General features: G+C 33.7%; 2 protein-coding genes across 3 annotated transcripts in view; both read left to right on the forward strand.

The window, feature by feature from the left end:
• LOC129243456 (tetraspanin-9) overlaps positions 1 to 25,893 on the forward strand; it is a 111,616-nt gene that overhangs the window by 79,746 nt on the left and 5,977 nt on the right. The window contains exons 1-3 of one of the 2 annotated variants that reach the window (XM_054880494.1): positions 18,660 to 18,881; positions 18,944 to 19,068; positions 24,416 to 24,598. In XM_054880494.1, the coding sequence (XP_054736469.1) occupies positions 19,009 to 19,068; positions 24,416 to 24,598 (243 nt within the window). In that variant the 5' untranslated portion in view covers positions 18,660 to 18,881; positions 18,944 to 19,008. Of the gene's footprint in view, positions 1 to 18,659; positions 18,882 to 18,943; positions 19,069 to 24,415; positions 24,599 to 25,893 lie in introns of those variants that run through there. The other variant, XM_054880495.1, reaches the window with a different exon arrangement.
• On the forward strand, positions 1,359 to 14,224 carry LOC129243455 (protein late bloomer). Its single transcript, XM_054880493.1, has 5 exons — positions 1,359 to 1,824; positions 10,462 to 10,644; positions 12,027 to 12,194; positions 12,360 to 12,557; positions 13,861 to 14,224. Exons 1-5 carry the CDS (start codon positions 1,762 to 1,764, stop codon positions 13,936 to 13,938), a joined length of 690 nt encoding a protein of 229 aa, XP_054736468.1. The 5' UTR covers positions 1,359 to 1,761; the 3' UTR covers positions 13,939 to 14,224.

The following is a 25,893-nucleotide window of genomic DNA, read 5'->3' on the forward strand; positions in this document are numbered from 1 at the left end:
CAGGGAATATAACAATGGAACTTGCTGGTTCTATGGGGAGGAAGATGAAAACGCCATAGTTTTTTGTTCAAAATTTTTGGAAAACATTTTTTTTTGTAGCTTAGAACAAAAAAATTTAATTTTTTTTTCAAAGGTATGCATACTTATGACATGAAGTAAATCTCAAAATTATTAATTTTATTTGAAAAATTTTTGAGCTTACTTCCTTATTAAAAATAAATTAATTTTCGAAAAAATTTACGACAATGTCCAAAATATTTATTTATGGAAACACTCTAAAGTGCAACTCTCAGTAATCTCTCAATCGTAGAAGTTTTTACTTAATTGTTTGTATACGAGGATATGATTGCATGTTAAATGTTAGTTGTTCATATCCGATAACCTTTAAAGCGATCATGTCAATTAAAGTAAACTCAAGGATGCTTTAGCGCCATGGCCACAGCGTTAAGGCGATCATGACATGTATTATTAGTATACTTATAAATTTACGTTGCCTTTTCAATGAACCTGAGAAAATGCGTATGTTGTGAAGATTGCAACTGTAAACTGAAAAACTGAGATTGCTGTCTATAGTAAAGCTGTTGATATTAACATAAATTGTATGCTAAACAATCATCTTGCAAGTGTTCGATATGACCTTCGGAAACGGTAACTAATTTATTTGCTTCAAACTAATTGATCTCTTGGTCCTCTAAAATCAAATTGGGAACCGACACAACGAAGTATTTTTAAAAGCTTTTTCGCTTCTGGTGCACAGTGCACAGTGCTTCTATTCTGTGAACCAATCAGGCGTGTTGATATTGGCTTTCAAAGCCTTTTGGCCGACCACAATTTCCGATAACATAAAAATCACTGCTGTCGCTGTCACTCGTACCTTAGCCAGAGCGCGTAGGTGTAATCAGTCATCATTTAATATTTCATAAAGATTTTCACTTTGGCTTTGATATTTCATGTAAGTATGTATTCATTTTGTTTTTGTTTCATTTGTTTATTGCATCGTGTTGGTCAACGGTGATGACGATGCTGTTGGCAATCATAGCGGAAAATCTTGGTCTACGTTCGCAGCAGAGAATACGAGTGCAGAGAGTGAAAAACAACAGCAGACTATGAATGGTTGGTGATGAGACTAACAAGAGCAAAAACAATAACAACGAAATACAACAGCATTAAAACAAGTGCACGCGGTGAACGGAAAAAGGGGAAGGAAGAAAGCAGAAAACAGAATTATTAGCAATTAGAAGATCTTATTTGTTGTTGATATTTTGTATATGACATGAAGATAGAAAATTTTGTCATCGTCAAGCTCATCGCTATGCAAAGGTACCGATGCGATGGCACAAAACAGAGCAGACAGATCATCAGGGCCACCTTAGCGCTTTGTTGCTGCTTGTTGCCGATTTAGTCTAGAAAACTACGTGAACGTGTTTTGAAAGTGGCTACGGATGCGCCGGTATCGATATTAACATAGCAGTGGATAGGGAATTTATTTATTTATTTGTCTTTTTTTCTGTATTAAGGAAATCGGAAGAATATATTGTGTAACTGTTTTTAATTTAAATAGTCACGTATATACATACATACATACATGGTATATACATATAGTATATGCAGATCATACATACATATGTATTATGTACCTCTGGTGGATCAGTATTATTTCATTAATAATCAACAAAGTGATTTTCAACTAAATTAAAACAATAATATTTTTAAGTAAAATTTACATATTTGGATACGAAGAGCGGAAGCCAGTGGTAGAAAATGTTTCATTGCACCAGAAAGCGCCTGAAATTCACCTTATTCGCATTCAATGCAATATGTGCTGTGAGTATTTCACGAAGTGAATAAAATTTTGAAAAATTTGATAATTTCAAATAATAGAATTTGAGAAAAGAATACTTTTACAAAATGAAAAATGTGCATTATAAAAAAAATTTGTGCTGCAAAATAAAATGCAAGAGTACTTGTGCATGCCGTGCAGTCAGTAGATCCTGTGTTCGATCCCTATTATGTACTTTAAAAATCAATGTTGTTTCGAACAGCTGTCACTTATATGCAGTCCATGATAGATCTCCGAACGTGTTAATGAAAGGAAAACAAAACAAGAACAAAAAAAAAAAAAAAACAAAAACAAAAAAATCAACAATAATAGAAACTATCTGCTGCCAGGGGCGGAGAACAAATTAAAATTAAATTGAATGAGTTTAATGTAAAAGAAAAAAAGAATAAAGTAAAATTACCTAAAATAAAATAAAATTAAATGAAACAAAATGAAAGGAATTGAAGAAAAATTAAATTAATTGAAGAAAAATTAAATTAAATTAAAGAAAATAAAATTAAATTAAATTTAAATTGAATGTAATAATATAAAACATACAAAACTAAACTAATTAAATGAAACAACATTACAGGAATTGAAAAAAGCAAATTAAATTAAATGAATTTAGTGTAAAAGAAATATAAAAAATAAATAAAATTATATTAAATAAATTGTAATACAATTAATATAAAATTAAATTAAATTACATGCAATAATATAAAATAAATAATTAATTACATAAATAAAACAAAATAAGAAAATTGAATAAAAACAAAATTAGTTTAAATTAAAGAAAATAAATTAATATTAAATAAAAACTGAAATTAAATTTACGTAAAATAAAAAAAAAAACTAAACACAGTACATTAAAAATAGTTTGATAATAAAATAAGACAAAACAAAATAAAAACTAACATACAGTAAATAAAACGAAGTACAGAACTTCAATTAGAAAACACTAAAAAATTAAATGAAAACCTAGAACAAAATAAAGAAGGGCAAAATAAATTAAAATAAAATAAATTGCAATACAATAAGATAAATTTAAATATAGTAGGTAAATAAAATTAAGTAAACATTTTAAATAAAACATAAAATAAAATAAAATATTTAATAATATAAAATATAATAAAAATATATAATATATAATAAAACAAAGCAAAATATATTTAAATGAATTGAAATGAAATAAAATAGCAAAATAAGTAATATTAAATTAAACTAAATGAAATAACACTTAAAAGAATTGAAAAAATATATTAAAAATATATTACGGTAAAATAAAACTAAGTCATCATCAAAGTAATTAATTTATAAACTCTATATAAACCAAACTTGGAGTGCCGAGGCGTAACCGTCGTCTTTATTTCCCAACTGATACGCCTTGCTAAGTACAAAAATTATTATAACATAAGTTAGCCCTGCACCATAAACTGCTGATTCAGCGTTCTCACTCTTAGGATCCTATTTCTCTGCAGTGACAAAGTTCCATACTGTTCACAATGCTGCAGATCGGTGTTCGCCTATATTTCGCTTTCAGGCCGGCGAATTGTTGATTTGTGAGATACATTGTTGCGATTGGTTGGTTGTGTTAACTTATATAACCCTAATCCCATGTCGATGGGTCGTTCGTGTCCGGCCAATTTGTTGAGAAATCATGAATTTTTCATGAAACTACTGCACGGTGCATGTTTCATATCATTTTTTTATGATAAAATATTATGAAAATGAAGGATAGAAGATTCCTTACGCATTTTTTCTAATTTTCTGTTGGCGTTATGTAGTAAAAATAAGCGCAAGACGCGAACGACCCATCGACATGGGATTAAGGTGCCGAATGGAACGACATGGGATTAGGGATAATTATAATTTAAAAATAAGTAAAATAACAAAATAAAATAAAATCACAAAATAAAATAAAATATCAAAATAAGTACAATTAAATTACACTAAACAAAATAAAACTAAAGGAATGGAATAAAAAAATATAAATATATTACGAGAAAATAAAATTAAGTCTCCCCAGCAGAGGAGAAGGGATTGTTTTAGTGGCCACACCACACGACGCAGTAGATAATAGTCGCTGTAAGTGCGAAAGCAATTTGTACCCTACCTCACCCACAAAAAACCAAAAACCAAAGCTATCAAAGTAGCAAGTTTATAAACTCTATATAAAACAATTTCATCGATTGCCGTACAAAAATAAAAATTTTAAAAATTTAATAAAGTAAATAAAATGAAGTAAAAAACTTATTGTAATTTAAAAAATTAATTTTTAAAATATAACAAAAATATAAAAAATATACATTATATGGTAAGCAAAATTTAAAACAAAAAAATAAAAAGGCCCAACAAAATAAGTAAATATAATAAAAAAATATATAAAAACAAGAAAGTAAAAAAGCACACAAAATACAATAAAAGTGCGTTGAAATAAAATAAAAAATAAGTAAAATTAAAATTAATAAATTTAATTTCATTAAACGTAATAAAATAAAGTTCAATAAATCGCAAAGCCGAATTCAGTGCAAAACTCTATATCAACAAAATTTATTTGGTGGCCGCCCAACAGTTTTATTTTGCTTCGCAAATTAATTGCCAAAAAAAAACATTGTACCTATTTTATTCAATCACGCCACTTTTATGCGAAAGATTTTCACTTTTCCCCATTGGCATTGCCAATTTGGCACATTGCGCTTCGTTGATGACATAAATTAGTCATATTGTTAGTGTTTTGTGTTTTTAAAAATAAACCGTAATATTTCCCCGATCATTTTCGTTTTCCGCTCGTTTTTGCTTGTTTGTTTTGCATCGCGCATACCTTTTCGCTAATTGACAACTCTTATTCCTATTTATTTTGTTAAGAATTTTGTGCAATTTGATTTTAAAAATTCTCTTTGGTATTGGAAATAAAATGAATACTAAAAATATAAACGAAATTCACAATCCACGAAAGAGTTTGCGAAAACCAGCACACAAGTATGAACAAACTTTTGTATAAATAGTATGTGGTAGGTTGAGCTTTGCCAATAAGCTTTAGCTGGAAAAAGCTTTCAAAATAATCAACTAGCACAGTAGTGGCAAGCACTTTGTGTACAGTGCGCCAAGTATTACCAATAGGCATGCTTGACAATTCGTACGTGAACTTATGTGCCGGTGTGAATAGTTTCCTTCAATTAACCCACAAAACAACGCATGTACTAAAAGTGCGCAATAAATTAAAGTCTGATTTTTTTATATAAAATTTATGTTAATCGAAAGAATAAATTCCTACTGTTATTAAATGATATCACAATGGACCTGCCGAAGGTCTAAGTGTATCTTACGACAACCACCTTACCTTTATTAAATGAATCGAATCGATTCAGTAAAAATGTTATGCATTTATTTTATCGCTTTCGACCCCAACTTTTCTCCTGTGCAACGAAAATTTTGTTTTTTTAATTTCAATCCTTTTGCATTTGTTTAAGAAGCGATTGCCCCTCTGAAAGTTGCTGGAAATTGCTTATGCTTTTCCCTTTTTTATTATAGTTCCTGTTGCAAATGTGCCCATTTCTTTCAACGAGATCAGAAGGCTAACTGAAGTAAGCCAATTATCGATATAAAGCTTAAAATGACCTTTTGCCAAAATATAAAACTATATCCGAAAAATAGTCCAATCCATAAGCAGGACAGGTACCCTCACCAACATACAACGTAAAGTCGTACACTAATCCAGAGGTTCCAGCACGCGTAAGCATTTTTAGACCCCATTTATGAGGCTTAGCAGGGTTGTATTGTTTAATTGACGATCGAATGTATACCTTTTTTTGTTCGCAATGGTTTGTTCATCAATGCTTTGATATTCTTCCTGGATGTAGCTTTCCAAAACTGTCTCTGAGACTGTCTAGTAAAGGATGTATTTTGCACAACTTTTCATAGTTCAAATCGCCTTTTCTGGATTGTTTAGTGTTATCGTTGAAATGTAAACATTGTTTTATTTTTTCAAACTTTCCGCGTGGCATTGAATTTGTTTTAGCGGTAAGATTTAAATATTTTGTCCATGCCATTTTGAGTTGAGGCAACTTTAAAACACCCATGTACAGCAAAATACCAATATAGCGGTTAATATCTTCAACAGTGCATTTGAGCTCAATGCCGTATTCTTGCAGCGCATACAAATCTGTTTGTTGTGTGATCAAATCAAAAACTTCTCTATTAAAAAAAGTGGAGAAATATTCTACTGGCGATGTGATGACGACCTTTAAAGTATTTTCTTCCCAACTGGTCTCCGAAGGTACAAATGGCCTTTTTCCCCACTTTAGTGTCTTGGGGTCAACTTTTTCAAAGCAATTATCAGCCAAACAAGATTTCGGCTCACATTCTTCTGCAATCATATTTTCGAAAAGGTCAATCTCTACAGTTTCCCCTCTTTGCACGATCCTTTCCAAATTCTTCTCTAGCACTGCAGAAATGTCATCCATCTCGTCGTCAGAATAGGCATCCCAATCAAAGTTAACAATCCTCTCAATATCTTCATAAGACAATCCTTGAAATTTGAAATTGAAATTTGAAAAGGTCGAGCCAAGGAGCACCAGGAGATTTGGTGGCTCCTAAAACACTCAGGCTAAAAAGCCCATTGTATTTAAAGCTCTGGAAAGGGGGTAGATAGTCAAGGAGGGAGAAAAGTATCAGAGAAAGAGATAGGAAAGAATAGAGATAGTTAGTCCTGTGAGAATTTTCCAGATTCTTTGGCAAATCTATAAATATCCTCCAGTTTTAGAGAGCGAATATTACTCATTCTCATGACATCGGAACCCAATACTCGTAGCCGTGCTCTAGCAAAGGCAGGATACTCACAAAGAGAGTGATCAGTGCTATCCGCCTCCTCCAAGCATGACAGGCATACCGGGTCCTCGATGATTTCAATGGTGGTCATATGCTGACCCCATGGGTTGTGTCCTGTAATGATGCCGACCATCAACCGAATGTCTTTCCTTCTAAGTTTTAGTAGAAAGTTTGACAGTTTTCTGTTTGGACTTGTCACAAAACACTTTACAGTTCTGCAGCGTTTTAGACCGGACCATCGCTCTTTATGTAGATTGCCTACATAATTGCTGATCCAATTCTTTATTCCTGCGGAACTGATTCCGATTATTGGCTCTGGCCCCTGTGGGGGCACCGCTGATCTACGGTTGGCCAATTCGTTGGCAATCCTTACTCTTTCGGTCTCATAACTAAGTACAAAAATACTTATTACTACAATGGCCCACAAGCAACATTGCAACTTTGTTTACGGTTTATTCAACATAACTTCGCTAAATGATCTACAAATGATATTTTTTTGCTCATATTTTGGGTAAATACATAAAAGTACCGTTGTCATTTATAACGAACGGACAAAAAAAAAACGAACGCTTTCCGTAAGCTGTTAAACTGCCGAAGTTGCTCACAGGCAACGTTGGGGTCAAAACGGTTATATATTATTACTTATAGTTATTACAATTGGCACACTGTGGTGGCAAAGATATTCAAAGTGAGACAGAAAATAAAATAATTTGGTTGTTGAAGGGATTGTTGTCGGTAATGGAAAGAGAATGAGCGTTCGTTGTTTTTAATGCTGTCGAAATGTTCGCAAATATTTTGAACTTTGTTATATTTCTCTTTAGTTTGGAAAAATAGTAAGGCAAATTTTTCATGAACCCCTCACTTTAATCAAAACGTATGGGACAGAAAATCAAATGAATGCAGATCACCACTTTATCTACTCTTCGTAGACTGCGTGCGTGTATATGACACCATCTCTCGGGACGCTATATGGAGTTCCTTGCAAATCGGCACCTGATAAAATCATTCATATTATATTATCAGAGAGTATATTAATGCAACCCTAGGTGTACGCTTCAAAGGAAACTCAGCGGCAGATTTACCATAAACAAAGGCGTTCCCTTTTTAGCCGCTTTTGTTTATAACAGTTCTTGATGACGTCTTAAGCGGGGAAACCAGTTTGGACTGATCAAAAAATCGAAATTTTTTTATTGCAAAAATTGTTAGTATAACTACTCGATAATATATGGGAAAAATTTTAAAAGGAAATTCCCAATATTCCCGATTCTATGAGCACTTTTGGACCGCGCGTCGGTTCGGCAGCGCGGTAGTTAGAACGGCGTTTTTCTCGAAACGACTTTTTTGAACTGGCGGGCACTCTAGCTCAAAAAGTTATCGACCAATCGTTACGAAATTTTTGGGGAGTGTTCTTTATTCAATTCTAATTTATATGAACCTAATTCTTGGATTATGTTATCATAAAAATATTTTTGTTTAAGCAAAATAGATGAAAAAATATGGTATGAAAAAATTACATTGTGTTCAAGCGCCGCAAAAACATGCAATTTTCAATATTATTTTATCAAAATTAGGTTCATATTCTTAGGAAACATGTTGTGAATGAAAGAAAAAATTTTGTTGATTACAGAGAATAATTACAACTTCAGGAATTCCCACCAGTCCATGAACAGCACGCTCTAACGCCACTATTTCCGGTGGAAATAGCTTGAAAAAATTTAAAAGTGTACCTAAAAATATTGATAAAACACCCTCTAAGTTTAAACAATTTCTGATTATTCCTTCCTTGTTAAAAAAATTCACGAAAAATACAAAAACTTCGGCCTCCTAAACCGGTTTCTCCCCTTAAAACTTACAAATTCAGAAGTTCCAGAAGGACTGCAATGAAGGCTAAACCAGAAACTTTGCGACCTAAATTTCGCTGACAACATCTGTTTCTTGACTCATACATTAGCTGGAGCCTCTGCAAAACTTTCGTCAACTAGAAAATAATGCACGCGTTATGAGATTACAAACAACAAACACATCTCCTTTTGAACTTACTATCAACGCAAACGCCATCATTATCCAAGATGTGGATGAATTCTGCTACTTCGGTAGCCAAATTACAAAAGATGGGGGACAGTTGCAGATGTGGCAGCTCATATTTGTAAAGCATGAACTGCGTTTCATAAGTTTAGCAGACTGGGGCGATCTCGCTCCCTGTCACTAAAAACCAAACTTAAAACTCTCAATACCGGCGTTAAATCGGTTCTCCTATATGGGTCTGATATATGGCTTGTGTCTGATCCCATAAGTAGCCGTCTTCAAACGTTTGTCAACAATTACCTCAGAATTAAATATGTATGTATATGCTGTATCTTTTATGCCAGGGATTACGAAGCGAGGCTCTACCGTCAATGGTGACTCATTAGAATCACCCTTAGCGGCGTTTTGTTTCAAAATCCACGCACACATCATTTGGAAAAATTTTAGTATCAGCTGGATGTTGATGAAACATTTCAAAGTATTTTCAAGGGAAATTTACATATAAGATGGGATTTGCAATGTGAATGAATGGATAACCTGGAACTCTAAAGTTCTTGTGGACTATGAACATTTATTATTGCTCACCAACCTACTTTTTAAAATACATATTAAATAAAGATCGCTGTGGCATCTTCTTGTTATCAGATGCTAGCTGTTTAGTATGAAATCTTCTCTTTTCAATGCAGTACTTCTCGCCTCTGTAAACAAGTAAATAAATCCCTACCTTCATTCGATTAGTGTTATACTTTTGTTTTGGGGAAATAATTGTAAGTGTTACAATGGAGAAAAAAATTGTTGTGAAATATCACATGAAGCAGCTTCTGAATTTTATATATTATATTTATTTATTGGAGAAAGTATAAGTATAAGGCCTGAGCGTGATTTTAAGTGACTTGCACGTTTTCAAAAAGACCGCGAAGACATTGAAGATAATTAAAACGGATGACAACACTGATATTCATTGGGTTCCTAAAGGTCATTATATTAGTCAAAATTACTCCTTTGAGACACAGGTACTGTGGAATGACACGTCATGAGTTCCCTTCCAAGGTAATGCGCTGGCACATTGTCTATTATTCGCGTTCTATATGTATGTTACGATGGAGTTTGCGTTAAAAGCAGTAAGATTTGAGTTCGCTTAAGTTGTAAAAGAGGCGTCAGATCACGTAGATCGTGTGCTTAGCAATTACCTATAACACTGAGCCATTTTCAGCGAGCTAAATGTAAGGTTCATCACCATTACCTTCGACTTGCATGAGCCCAAAATCATAAAGCTGGTAAAGATATATTATATTATATATTAACAGATTGAACACATGAATTATTAAATATATGTAGTAGCCTGTGCTCCAATTAATGTCCAACTAAGCGTTTTTATGACAATACTCTCGGAAGTTTTCCGTTGCCTATTCAAAGGGGACGGCTGTAAAATTAAACTATTTCTATAACTTGATATAACACAGTGGGCATGGAGCTCCGGACGAATCGAACGGGTAATCACGCCTTAGTTATGACGTTCGCCTTTCATGTACATATTTTTCTACTGTCGACGCCGTGGTCAAATCTGCTAACTACAGTTTAAGTTCTAAATAAGCTTTTAATACTGACCGATAGGAAGGAAATATTTTCTTTTTGAGAATGGCTAAAAATTATAAAAAATGGCATCTGTTACCTCCATTCATTTTTTTTTTTCAATATTTGCGAATAATGAAACATAAAATTTATTATAATTCTCTTATCTCAACTAAAATATTTATTATTTTATTGCTAATGTTTTCGTTTTTCTACAGGTCATGGGGATAATTCTAGTATGGTTTGGAGCTTGGCTATACAGTAATATTACAGAAGTTGATATAGACAACAGTGAGACTTTGATTGCTACTGTTATTATCGTACTCGGCAATGTTTTACTTATAATGGCGGCATTTGGTTGTGTTGCTACTTACAGAGAGTCCAAGAGCATGTTGATAGGTGTAAGTATTTTAACCATTAGTTCTATAATTTTCTCAAAGTCACAATTTATTTAATAAATTATTAGAGAGTGGGTCAGGAAATAGTGAAATTCAATAAATGAGTTTAAGTTTAAAGTGTCTGCATAAAGATACTTAAAAATTGTTTCATGCGTGAAAATAATTTGATGATATTTTTTACGTTTGTTTGAAGATTGATTTAAGGGAAGTTTGAATAACTGAGCCAAGTATTAATTGATTTAGACGCAATATGTTCTTGTCTCAATTTTTTTCGCAAATACGATTATTTTAATTTTGTTGATAAAATGTTTAAATATTTTTTTGCGGACCTTTTAAGTTTAAAATGTGATATTTTGCGGTATTTTTTTTTTAATTTTTAAAAATTAATGTTATTAAAAAAACTAGATTTATCAGGTAATTTTAAATATTCTTTATCTTAAAACGGAAATCTTAAAACGCAATAAAATATATAATTGCGATGGAAAAACAGAATCGATTTTTTTTTGGATGGCGGGTAATGGCTCCTAATGCACATTTACGAAGCAGGTGCAAAATTAATCACCCAATCCATTAGATTTATAATTTTTGCAAATGGCGTCATACGCCAATCGTATTTAACACTTGTGAACGAGACAGGCAAGCAACGGCGGTCAATAAAGTAATGATTTCCATCACCCAAAATAATTTTTAGTAAAAAACTTATTTACAAAGTTGGATCATTCATTACCATGTTTTATAAAGGGTGGATAAATTTCAAGGGCCGATGTTGAATGTTGGACTTCTTTATTTGGGGTTATTTGAAAGAAGAAGTGTACGTCGATAAGCCAGCAACAATTCAAGAGCTAAAGGATGAGATAATTCGGCACATTAACGGCATAGCACCTCAATTATGCCTCAGCCATTTGGCCGATATTTTGTTCCATGCGTAATTGAGCTATACCAATATTATCATAATAAAGAGAAATGACAATAATTTCCTAAAAAAATTGTATTTTATTAAAAAACAACACCGATCTTTGAAATTTAACCACCCTTTATATTCCTCGCATAGGAAATTTTTCCAATTTAACCCATTAATTGCCATATGCCGTCCCAGAACTTAGACCTTAAAAACTCAAAATTAACTACAACATAAGAAGAATTCTGCATAAAGATGAGAGAAATTGAAGCAACTGAAAAATTCCGTTGATTTTTCTTTTTCAAAAAATTAATCTTTTTAGAAGCAGCGTATTTTCATCTCGTTAGAAAGAAAACAGTCAATGGGGGCCCACCCTTTACCAAGTAAAACTATTCCACTTTCGCTGTACATTTGATTACTTTTTACATTCTACAGTTTTTTTAGAAATCATATTAAAATAACTGAATAATTCTTCTCCAATTTTCAGTATGCTGTGATCTTAATTATTTTACTGGTTATACAAATGTTCCTTGTGAGCATCAGTTACACCGCGGCTAATGGCAGTCTCTCTAGTGGCCTACAACGTGGATTCGATGAGCTTTGGGATAAAGGATATACTAACTTAAATACAACTTTGTCATTTTATGAAGAGTGGGTAAGAAAAAACAAACAAAAAAAAAATAAATAAATAAAAAAAAATAAACAAAAAAAAAAAAAAATTTAAAATAAATAAATTAAAACAGGAAACACAATTCTCGAAACTTTCTTCCAAATATTTTGCTATTTTTTTACAAACATTTAATAGATTTTCCCTTTTCAGCTCCACTGCTGTGGCAAGAGTAGCGCCAATGATTATTTTCTCATGGACAAAGTCCCACCACCCAGCTGTTGCCGCTACCAGGATTGCACAAATGTTCTAAATCTGTATGTGGATGGTTGTGAGAAGAAATTTAGTGATTATGTGGGTGAGAAGACGAATAGTTTCAACATTATCAGCTGGTGTTTGATTTCGACGGAGGTATTTAACATGTATACACGGGTTGCCATTTATGGTTTGCGCCTAATAATGAAAACTTATTAAAATAATAATGAAAATGGCCTTAAAGCTTTTTAAAATATTCTCCTTGGAAGTCAATACTCTTCTGGATCCGCTTGAGCCAATTTTCAAAGCACTTTTGCCACTCAAAAGTGGATATCTTCAAGACGAGCTGTTTAAACGTTTCAACTGCTTCTTCAGATATTGAAAAACGTTAACCTCGAATTTTATTTTTGATGTGTTGATGTTCGTGAATAAAAATAAATCAGAAATCATTAGGTGACAAATCAGGGCTGTAAGACAGACGTCCCACTAATTCGATCTTTTGAGTGCTCAAAAATTCTCTTGTGTAAGCCGATACGTATTCGGCCTTGCTTTCGTTTTCGGCGGTTGGTTTTCCTTAATTCTTCGATAATTTCTGGCAAACAAATGCTTGTGTTCGACGTAGAATTGCCTTTTTTGAGTTTCTCTAGTGGTGCAGTTGGCACATGTCCAGATTTTTCGAAGAAAAGGCAACTTTTTGCTTTGAGGTGGTTCGTTCGCGAACAACTTTTGCTGGATTAAGCTCGTCTTGGAGAACTTATACTGTCGATTGCTGTTTTGTTTCCAACTCATATGCATAGATCCGAAATTCGTTACCTATTACGATGTCATAGGTGAGCTTTGAATCACCGGAACTGAATTTTTTTAACATTTTCTTACACCAATCGCCATGAGTACTTTTTTGGGCAATTGCCAAATTATGCGGTATCCCATGAGAAAAAATATTCTTAATCACTGAATCTTCGCACAATATTGAATGTATGCTGGTCCCATTAAAGTCCAATGATGCTTCTATCCCGCGATATATTACAATACGGTCTTCCGTTATCAATTTACGCACATCATCAGATTTTTATCGCACAAGAACCGTTTTCGGGCAGCCTTCACGAAATTCATCCTTCAAGATCTGATGGGCGGACTCCTTGTATCAGCGCTGCACAGCCAAAAGTCCAAGTAAGGTTATCAGTGCCTTGCTGTCTAGATAATCCACGTCGGATATTTCCACGAGTTTACTCCATCCTTTGGATGAGATGAATTTTTCATCTCACTGAAAAATGAACAAATTAAGCTTGTCAATGAAAACTTTATATGTAAGTTTATGCTAAGAAGTACCAAAATTTTCTATAAAGATATCGAATTACAGCTCACCATACGTAGTGTTGTAAAGGCGCATAATATAAATGGCTACCCTCGTACGATGAATTACCATAGATTACACAACCAAAACTAATTTTCTTTTCAGTTTATTGGCTCTGTATTTGCTTGCATTTTGGTTGATAGCATCAGAAATTATCGCGATCGCATACGTTTTTACAACTGAGCAGGAATACGAATAAGGAAAAAAAATGCGAATACCTCGTTCCTTTGCACAACATAGTATTGTTAAATTAGTAGCCGAAAATTCGTCGACTCTATACATTTTTGTTTTGTATAAATAGCGGAATATTTATAGTATTTTAGTTTATTGATTATTATAACGCAAGCAACTTAAACCTAAAATCCTAGTTAAGGTTTTACATTAATATTGAAAAAAATTGTTGTTTAGTTGTAAGTTATAAAATTGTATGATAGCCTTGAAGAAAATTAAACCCATAAGCAAATATATACTCGTATGTTTTTATTCATTTAGATGTGATTGCGATCCTCCAAATCAGGGTTTCTCAAATTTCAGCTGACACGATAACTATGATCGATTCCTAAAAAGTCGCAGTATTGTCAAAATAATTGGCCGATTTAGCAGATTTACAAAAACTTCAATGTCCTATAACACCAAGCAGCAGAATTCGCACATATGAGAAAATCGATATGTGACGGACGAAAATTTGAAAGATACATTTTTCACATTTTTTGGCACGATTGTTATGAAAAACAACAAATAAGTTGAACTTGGTCGACATTCACTTTTATTTTATATCCTTATGTCTATGCCATATAATTTTATGGAATTAGGACAATTTTTTATAATGCTGGGTTCTCACTAGTGATCGTTCAATACCACTTTTACTTGTTTCTTTATTTATTGGAACAAAATATTGGGTACGGAATAAATATCAATAAAGGTATTGCGGGCAGGGCGAGTCCAACCATGTATACACTAATGACTCAAAGCTCGAGAGCAAAGTGGGCCGAGGTGTATATTCCGAACAATTGGGGATATCCTTTAGTTTTCGGCTCCCCGACTACTGTAGTGTCTTTCAGCCTGAACTGATGGCCAAAAAGAAAGCCGCGACACTGGTGTAGTATAATGCGAACCTGGAGATGATATCTACATTTTCACTGGTAATTAGGCGGCAATAAAATCCCTCACAAATCCATACATCTATTAACGAGATGGTTGATTCACTTCAACTAAAGGTAACATGGGTTCCTGGCCACTGCGATATTGAGGGTAACTGCAGAGCCGATGAAGCAGCGAGACTCGGCGGCAAATTGACCGTTGAGTATACAGACAATGACATACAATACATACCCTTACAAACATGTAAGCTACTTATCTTTGAGGAAATCGTAATAGCAGCGAACGAAAGATGGGTGTATCTCACCGGACAACCGCTTAAACCTAACTTAACCTAAGGTATTGCCTAAAATTCTATTTTAATTTTTATTACTGAACGGATATTCATTTAGTAATAACAATAATTGGCTCTTACATTCCTTTTTGGGTGTCCGTCTTGATGTTTTTCGCCATGTTTTTATACCGCCTCCAAATGGTAGACTTGGGTTTATGAGGTGAGGAGCTTTTTTCATGGTAGAAATACTCTCGCACGTTTGCCATTGCCTGCCGAGGGGCGACCGCTATTAGGAAAAACTTTTTCTAGCATTTGGAAATTCATTTAAATAAACTAAATATGTCTGTGAAATTTTATAAAAGAACGGAAACAAAAATTATTTTTTCAAACATCTCTAAATCCGATTAAGAATTACACAACTCAGGTAGCAACTCACTTCATAAATATTACGGAAAAGGCTCCTTATATTTATGCCAAAAGTTATAGTTTTCAACTTCAATCAGTTATAACCAGAATCTACAAGAAAATTAAGCACGAAAAAATAACGGCACGTTGAAATTTGCATGGTCTTTCAAACCAAAATTAAAGAATAGGCAAAAATAAGATTAACAAACGCTGAATAATAAGCACAACAAAATTAAATTTTAATAATGTAAAATTGTAAAAATCAAATTGTGGAGGAGACCACATATATACGAGTATGTACTTATATAACATTGGATAATGGAATATTGAATAATATGTACATTGGTTTCAACTTCCAACACCGAGTAGACGAATCCTAGTTTTTTCATCTCCTCCACTAATATTATGTATATACAGGGTCCGGCACTCGAAGTCTAACCAACTTCAAACCGCTCGCGCAATTGATACATGGGCATCAACTGTCTGTTAGTTGGGTAAATGACAGTCCAGAGTATTGTTTACAAGTGCGCGGAAGCATTTCGCCAAGAGTAAACGCGAAAAAAGAATATCAGTAATGGATTTCACTACAATTATAATATTATTAATATTATATTTATAATATCGAGCACCTTAAAATAAATAAAGTTTTTGTTTCTGGCACCATTAGGCATTACAATGACGCTGCCAGCATCGCGAAACGTCATGGAGGTGGTCATCAAAAGACAAAGGTGATCATCACGTGAAATGGTACAACAAGTGAAGAACCATTTTGAGCGAAATCCCCGACGAAGTACTAATCAAATGGCGAAATAACTGAAAATATCTGACCTTAGCATCCGCGCCGCATACTGAAAAGATCCGAAAGGCGCATGATCCCACACTAAAGCAGCAACAAGTCAGACTAGAGAGAGCGAAGAGTTGCTTCGCTTGGCTGAAAGCGGTGAATTTCCAAACATTGCGTTTTCTGACGAGAAAATTTTTCAAATTGAGCACTTCGTAAACTCCCAAAACGATAGGGTTTTTTTGACCGACTGTTCAGACGAGAATTTGAGTCATCGATTGGTCACCAGGAGACAGCATCCGCTACAGGTAATGGTTTGGACCGGTGTAACGCCAGATGGGCGCTCTCCAATCGTTTTCATCGCGCCTGGATTATACTCTTTGGCCCATTTTGGAGAGCAAGGTCCGAACATTAGCGGTTCACCAGTCTCGAGGCACTGAAAAAAGCCATGGCTTGGGCCTGTGTAACCCCAGATGTGCGCTCTCCAATCGTTTTCATCGAGTCTGGATTATTCTCTTTGGGCCATTTTGGAGAGCAAGGTCCGAACTAAAAGATTCACCAGTCTCGAGGCACCGAAAAAAGCCATTGTCTCCGTGTGAGCCAAAATACCTGCAAGTCACATTCGGGCAGGTTGCGATTCGTTTCTGGACCATCTCAAGGCCATAGTCACGGCAAAAGGTGGTCATAAGTAAATTGATTTTTAATTTTGTATTATTTTCACAAATTTTTTCCCTTGAATTGAATAAAAGTAGTTTTCAAAACGAAATTTATGGTATTTTTAATTCGTTACACCTCGAGTACCGGACCCTGTAGTATTCTTAATCGTATGCGACTGTTTTTCTGGCAGCCATGCAATTCGTTTACCTTCTCGCGCCACATTTTTGTTAGGGCTCTTTCGTTGGCTTGCTGCCATTTGCTGGAAATTTCTCTTATTGCAGCAAAATGGAAGGAATAAATAATAAAATTTTCGCCATAAAATAAAGTAAAATCCTAATTTTAGCTTGTTTTATTTCATCAACGATATTCACAGCAAATAATAGTAATAAAAATAGTAGTCTTCCAGACCAACATTGCCGAGGATGGTAGGTACTAGTCCCGGCCGTTGGATTTATTTTGTTCACGCGGGGTTAAAGCTCTAACATTTTGGCAGAGCAATTAATTTATTCAAAATATCTCTCTCCAAACTTTAATAGTAGAATTTAACAACGAATTTTTATAGTAGATTTTAACCCTTAAAAAGTTTTATTATTCTCTAAACGACAGAAAATAATGTACTATTCTATTGACTACAGTAAAATAAAAAAAAGTTGTGTCTCACGCACTGATAAGTGATTCATAAGCGATAGAACGCCTCCTTTTTAATTCCTTTGCCAACTGACTGAAAAATCACGTCATAACCAGCTGTCGTTGCTATTACCAATAATATAAACAAAAGTAGGTATTCTAAAAACTGACCATGAAAATCAACCTGTTCGAGAGTTGAATGAAAGGGAAAAAACAAGAAAATATTGACCCACGCAAAAAACAAAAAACAACCACTATGAAATTAAAAACTGAACACGAAAACTCATACATCGCAAAAATGGCAAGCTTCACCTGAAAATGTATCATTAGAGAGATAGAGAGAGAGAGAGAATATAGAACAAATAAATAGCGTCGGGAGAAACAATAACAAAATTAAGTTTTATTGCTATGTTATATTTGTATGGTTCTACTAATTTGATTTGGAAATCAAAACATAAGAATAAGAACAAGTAGGTGTCGCAGGTTGGCTCTAGGCCTTAGTGCAACAACAAAATCAGCTAAAAGCAACGAGCAAACAATTGGCCAGCGAACATCAGCTAACAGATGAGAATCGTCAACAACAAAAGACAGCAACGACAGCTACAAAAACACAATAGTAAATCCGAGCAACAACAACATCAATCAGCGGTGAGATGAGCACTCAAAAGTGAGCGGGAATGCGATCAAGTCAACAGGCACCTTGCACCTCCAGCGCTTAGTCTAAACATACACAGTCCAAGTATGATACAACAACGCATACGCCTGATGCGGTGATCTCCCCCATCAAGTGAGTGTGCCCACACATAAATAACTGTCTCCATATACACATATAGTGGTGTATGCATTAACGTTTCAAAATAAAAACAATACTGAAGTATAAAATATATATTTATTATAGAATACAGTATGTATGTGGGTTTTTGTATAATTTCGTATGCGGTGTTTTTCAGTCAGTTTACGAACGCGAACTAAGGCCGGCGCAGCGATTGTCGCGAATGGCAAAGTGTTCCAAATAAATAATATATAATATTTAAAGAAAATTTAAATTAAAAAAAAACTATTTAAATAAATATTTGCAACAACTATTTCAATAATATATATTGTAATATACAAAAATTGTTGCTCGAAAGGAGTAACCGACGAAACATGAAAAAGTTAACGATTTTTAAAACTCAACAGATTCATTCGTGAATGTGCGCAAAAAGCTGAACGCTGTGAGCTGTTTTACCATTTTTGTTTGACAAAACAAAGAACAAAAAACAAAAACAATTAAATCAGGCGAAAGTGAGTTAATACTTGGTTGTACAATTTAATTGCCAATTATCTTAAACGTTTACATCATATAGAATTTTTAACCAAAAATTGTGCATACGTTTGGAAGATTTCGTACATACATACTTTCGATTAAAAAATGGGTTTAGCCAAGGCTACATCGAAGCATTTGTTGCTGCTTTTAAATTTTATATTTACGGTGAGTAATTATTAAAGTATTGAGGTTAAGTCATTCCTTAGTTGCATTTGAGAATAGAAGATGCGCTCACAAGCATTTCCGCTCATATTTATGAATATCCATAAGCGCACATAAATAACTATAGACACAAGAATGTTTTCTACGAAATTTTGCTATTTGCATCATTACCGCAGTGCAAATTGTTCGTTATTATTTTTGTTTTACTGCACCTGGTCAACATCACATTTCAGCTATTTTTAATTCCTTCCAATTCCATAGCTGCTTAGGTCAGAGAATAAATAAATAAATAAATTCTGAATAAATAATTATTTTTTCTTACTTGCTTAAATTGAAATAAAATTGTTTATTTTTCAATAGAGGGAATATTTTTTTTTAATATGTATAACTTGTAGATAGAAAGGATAAAGTTATAAATTTTCAACACCAAGTTTGGTAAAATGATTAGAAGCACTTAAATGTAAAAAATTTATATAGAGAGAAAAAAATTGATTACTCATCGTTTTCGAAGTAGTTCCTTTCCGAAGTAATAGACTTCAGGCGATAAACAATTCTATAATCAAACGATTTTTAAAATACAATTCTCGGAATTTAGACTTTATTTTTCATGGCGAGTTCTATTTTATATCTTCTACTATATAAAATGGGTGTTTTGAAGTGGTAAATAGTGTTTTATGAAGAGATAACGCCTAACGGGACCATATCCTATGAAAAAGAATATTTTGATGGTAATTGTAAATCTCTTCCTCAGAAATTAGATCAAAATGATAACCTAGTGAAATAGTGTGTTATCGTTTTGCACACTGTATGAGCTTCTTTTCCACAAATCTGGCCCTTTTCCACAATTATCCACAAATTTGTTGTTTAAAACAAAGCCAATAATAATTTTTTACCGTCTACCTTTTTTTTTAACTATGCCAATCCTTTATACCGGCTTTTTAAATGCTTAATTCTCGGTACTTTTTTGGCAGATATTATAACTTCGCTCATATAACAGTTGCTTGCAAAAGTCTAACGGAATTCAGGTAGGTATATTATTTTGAGATAGGTACCATTATTTTTATAATCATGCTGGGAACCGATTTAACAACAACTATCTGTAGGTCCCTCCATTTATGGAACAACATCAAGACGCACGCCTCAAATAGGAGGAGTAGCTCGGCCAAACACCCAAAAAGGGTGTACGCGCCAATTATATACAGTCTGTGTCAGAAGAAAAGAACCGGGGTTTTCTTGTAACCTCAAGATATATTTCATTCTGGTTTCTGCTGCGTAATAGCCCCACTCAAAGGCTACGACGCCAGTGCCAACTCAGGTAAGTGTCGTTCGAAACTTTCTTGTAAACGCTACCAAACAAAATTGAGTGAGAAGTACACGAAGTGTTTTTAGGAGGTATTTTTATGCACGCATTCGAAAGGGCCAAAATTATCTTTCGCCGCGGCTGAAAAAGTAATTAAAAAAGTTTGTTGTGATGTGGAATCAGCGGTATAAGGTATATAAAAATGTTGAAGACTTTTCCCAATGCGGCTTGAAGCGAGGGACGACAAAACAGCAGATTAAAGTGATCGTCCAACTTTTGAATCGGGACCCTTCTTTGTGACTACGCCAAGCACGATCAGTTCTTTCTAAAAAGAGAATAGATGTGAGTATCAACACCAACGAGCGTCGACAGAAGGAGGCGAACATATTCTACCGCCCCATATCATTAAAACCACTGCTCTCAGAGAAACACATTGGGAAACAACAAAATAAGAAAATGGTGTTACAGTATTGGACTGGCCTTCCCAGTCCCCAGACGCCAAACCCTTTGAAAGTGTGTGAGAAACTATGAAAGCACATCTTGCCGGAAGGCTAGACCATGATTTAAAGCAACTCTTGCGTCAAGCTCGCAAAATCTAGTCCTGTTTGTCGACGAGCTACGCAGAAAAGCTGGTTAAAAGCGTGAAGAAGATGCCAGTCTATACTCGACAACGATGGAGACTACACGGCTTACTGAGTAATTGCGACTCGTAGTGGTGTACATACTTTCATGTAAAAAAAATTTTAAATATATATCTTTTATACTTCATGAATATTCGCGGTTCCTTTTTTCACACAGACTGTATATACATATATATATATATATATATATATATATATATATATATATATCTGGCCAACCGTCAATTCGCAAGAATTTAGATGTTTCAGTGAATGGCGGTGCATATTCTTCCATATCTATTGATCACCGGTGTTTTCGACACCGTTGAAGAAACTTTGAAATCCGATTTTTTTGTTTTTACTTTAAGATGTAATCTGGCTATTAAGCCAGGAGCTTTTGAATTTGTAAGACGCCTAGAAATAATTTATATGCGAGTTTCCGGAGAAAATTTCAAAATTGTTCGATGCGTCGTTTTCAATGTTTGACTAGCCCTGAGACAGCGCTGTAAAACTATATATAATGTGTGAACTAACATACTAAAAGGACTTTGTAGGAAGTGCCGCCAGTGGTCAATTAAATGGCAAATAAGCGATCATTGAATTAAGATTCCCCAGAAGAAGCATTTTGTACCTAAAAATTGCCGTTATTCCTATAGAGCAATAAATGAAGTCACTCCCAAAGGCTACCCCCACCAACCTTTGATTGTATTTATGCATTACAATATCCAATTAAATAACCCATTTACGAGCTCTGCTTAATTGATGTTGTATCAAGGCGAGCTAACTCTCTTTCAGCATACATTAAACTGAACTTGCCTGTTCTAACAGAAAATGTTATGTTAACAGTATTATAAATGTAAGAATTCTTTATAAAATACTTTCAAGCACATCCAGAGTTGTAGGTTTAGTTAGGTTAAAAAGGTAGCCCAAAAAGTGGACCCACTTGGGCGAACCGAGTTGTAACTATGGAGGAAAAATTAATAGAAATCGAAAAATCCATTATAGAAAAGCAAATCCAACATAATTACTCTGATGGCTCAGGTTTCCGAGATATTTTTTCTTAAAATGTAAGAAACGCTGTCTTGCCTTATATTTGAGGTTATATAGAATGCCGCTAAAGTAATTTTCAGAAAACAACACCATATACAACATCTTTAACGACTAGTTTGTTTTATTTTATAGCCGTTCGAATTTGCTCTAATAACGTTTTTTGGCCAAGACAGCATATTCAAAAATTTGAAATTTTTCTATATTCAAAAATCAATCTGGAAATGACCATTTGGAGCTAGAAATTTTTTAAATGTAATAGCATGAAACATTAAAACACAGACAGCACTGTTGCCAGCAAGCCTGAAATGCAAACAAACAACAGTTGTTTGAGTTATTTCTTCTGTGGGGAAAGGCTTAACATTTCTGAAACTTAACATAGCTTTTGTAACAGAGTAATTAATTGTATATAATAGGTTATGAGAGGTGAAATTTTATCGATTTTCTCAATAGGTTTATGTAAATATTATATATGCATTTTAATGTGTTATTTCATTAATTAAAAATACTTTTTATTGCTTTCACCTTAAAATAACATAATATTTATAATATTATCAAGTTGGTGGGAGATGTGAAAATAGCTGAGTGCATGGCGTTACAGTAATAAAATGAGTACTCGTATACAATTAAGTACATTAGGATGGACCGATTTTTTGTTTTCAACATTGTTCTTAGCATTTCTGAAATAGCAAAGCTCTGGAGTCAATTTTGACCCCTCCGAAATAAAAAAAAAATCTATATTTCATTTTGTTTTTTAAGATGCAAAAAATTGCAAAAAGAAATTGCCTTTTAAAGTAGTCCAAAAATTAATTTTTAAAAAATCTATATTTCATTTTATTTTCTAAGATACAAAAAACCTAAAGAAATTGCATTTTAAAGTAGTTTAAATATTAATTTTTAATTTTTTGTTTTAATCATAATTTTTTTTTCCAAGTAACAACGTATTTAGAACTATTTTGGTTTTAGATATAATACTTTTTAAATATTGGGTAGTCGAAAAAGTCTTTTCGTATTTTGTCAATAGATGTCGTTGGAGTTATCTATCTCCAGTGCTACCAATCACATAATGTCATATCTTATGGTGTTAGAAAAGTGATATTTTTAGCTTCATTTAACCCAAAAAAATTAAATTCGGAGAAGTTGATAAAAAGTTATAGCTATTCAAAAATGAGTGACAATAATGAAGAAATTCGCTATATTTTGAAATTTTTGTATAAAAAAAGGGAAGAATGCCACGCAAGCCACCAATGAAATTTGTGAAGTTTACGGAGACGATGCTGTATCAGTTCGTGTAGCACAACAATGGTTCGCTCGCTTCCGTTCTGGAAATTTCGATGTGAAAGATGCACCTCGCTCCGGCCGACCTATCGTTGAAAAAGTCGATGAAATTATGGAAAAGATTGATCAGAACCGTCACATAAGCTGCCATGACATCGCCAAGGCACTAAACATTCATCATCAAATGGTTTTGAACCATTTAAAAAAGGCTGGTTACAAAAAGAAGCTCGATGTTTGGGTACCACATGAATTGTCTGTGAAAATTTTAATGGACCGAACTAACATCTGCGATTCTGTGCTGAAACGAAGTGAAATCGAACCATTTCTGAAGCGAATGGTAAGAGGAGACGAAAAGTGGATCAAATACGACAATAATGTGCGAAAAAGATCATGGTGCAGGGGTGGTGAAGCTCAACAAATGGTCGCAAAGCCAGGATTGCCGCCTCGAAAGGTTATGCTGTGTGTTTGGTGAGATTGGAAAGGAATCAACCACTATGAGCTGCTCCAGCCTGCTCGAACGATTGATTCTACACTTTACAATCAACAACTGATGAGATTGAAGCAAGCAATCGAAAAAAAATGGCCAGAACTGATCAGCAGAAAGGGTGTCGTCTTCCATCAGGACAACGCTAGGGCACACACATCTTTGATGACTCGGCAAAATCTGGGAGAGCTTGGCTGGGAAGTTTTGATGCATCCACCATATAGCCCTGACCTTGCACCATCGGACTACCATTTGTTTTGGTCAATGCAGAACTCCTTTAATGGAGTAAAGTTGGCTTCAAGAGAAGCCTGTGAAAATTACTTGTCACAGTTTTTCGCCGAGAAACCACAAAAGTTTTACACTGATGGAATAATTTCTCTAGAAGAAAAATGGCAAAAGGTGGTCGACCAAAATGGTACATATTTGGTTTAATAAAGTTCATTATAAATATAAAAAAAATTAGTTGAAGTTTGATTAGAAATACGAAAAGACTTTTTCGACTACCCAATATAAATGCAACTCAAAATCGATTTTACTATTTAAGTTTAAACTTTATTTAATCCTTCTAATGCATATATTCGTATGTAACTGTTTAATAATGTTATCCAAATTATATTTCAGCTACTCGGCATTGTTCTGATAGCTTTTGGTATTTTCGTGTTGGTCAGTGCTGCCAACAACAACGTCGATCACGGTGAAACTTTAGCCGGTGCACTCATCATTGCTTTGGGTGTTGTTATTGTGGTGATTGCGATATTCGGTTGCTTGGCGGCAATACACGAGTCCCGAACCAAATTAATAGCAGTAAGTACATGCATACATACATACATAGGTATATACATATTTATTTACAAAAAATATTTAATTATACGCAAATACGCGAAGAATACGTCGTAAAGGTGTCTCAAAAAGGCTTGACAGTTTTATTAATTAGTGTTGTATATTATTTAGTGGAAAATTACTGTTTTTGATATAAATAACTAAGTAAATTTTAATGTAATAAATCTCAACTGAGTGAATTGGGTCTTGTGTATACTGTCTTCTCTAATATGTGTTCGAGTATATGTTTTTGTAGAAAAGTGTAATTGCCGAACGTATTAACGAATTAAAGTGTAAGCGTTTTCGTCTATACTCGTGATATAAAATATATTTTTTTATAGGGATGGGGATCTGTTGATGCCACTTAAAAGAAAACCCAAATAACAGAATTTCGAAATTTTAAAAACTATTTACCAAACGAAAAATTGACAAGTTGAAGAAAGTTTAGTAACTGAAAAATAGTATAAAATTTTAGCTTCTATTTTTGCATTACACTGAAACATTTTTTCATGAACAAACAGAACCCGAAAGTGAATGTAAGTCCGCATTCCATGGTTATATGAGAAAGATTTATTTAATTGTTTAAAATCCATACTGTACAGCTTTAAAGAAGATCTTTTAATTTTTAAACAGGGTTTTCATGATTGGTAAAATGATATCGTAACGCTGTGCTTATGTTAAGCTGAAGTTCTACATGTCATTAAATTTTGGTATTCCTGATAAAGGCTTTGTGGATTTTTGATGATACAAATTTTGAATTTTCCAATTATTTGGAGCTGCGCAGGGCAGAAAATCATTGATGAAGGGCCTTAAGGGGGAACGCAACTGTGAAAATTCAAAAACATCGATTTTTTTTTGCATAAATTGTTAGTATAACTGCTCAAGAAAATGTGCTAAAATTTTAAAGCGAAATTCGTTTATTCCCGATGCTATGTACACTTAAGTGAGCGCCCGTCGGTTTGGCCCCGTAGCGCTTACGATACGATGTCTTATTTCAAACGCGTTTTTCTCGAAACAATTTTTTTTGATACGGTGGCAACGATTTCTCGAAGACTAATGAAAGGCTCAAAAAGAGTGTAAGCACCAATTATTTGCACAGAATTTAATTACACAGTAAAGAAACCGCCTGCTAAGCCAATATATAGATGAACTGCTTTTTTATATCTCAGGTAATGAATACGATTTTTGGCTTAGTACTTAAATTTATGTGCATTTCCCTTTGTAACTTTTGCTGTTGATGTAACTGAGAAGATTGATGGGACTTAGGTTGGAGCACTGCC

Source organism: Anastrepha obliqua, chromosome 4, assembly GCF_027943255.1.
Source record: "Anastrepha obliqua isolate idAnaObli1 chromosome 4, idAnaObli1_1.0, whole genome shotgun sequence".
Taxonomy (NCBI): domain Eukaryota; kingdom Metazoa; phylum Arthropoda; class Insecta; order Diptera; family Tephritidae; genus Anastrepha; species Anastrepha obliqua.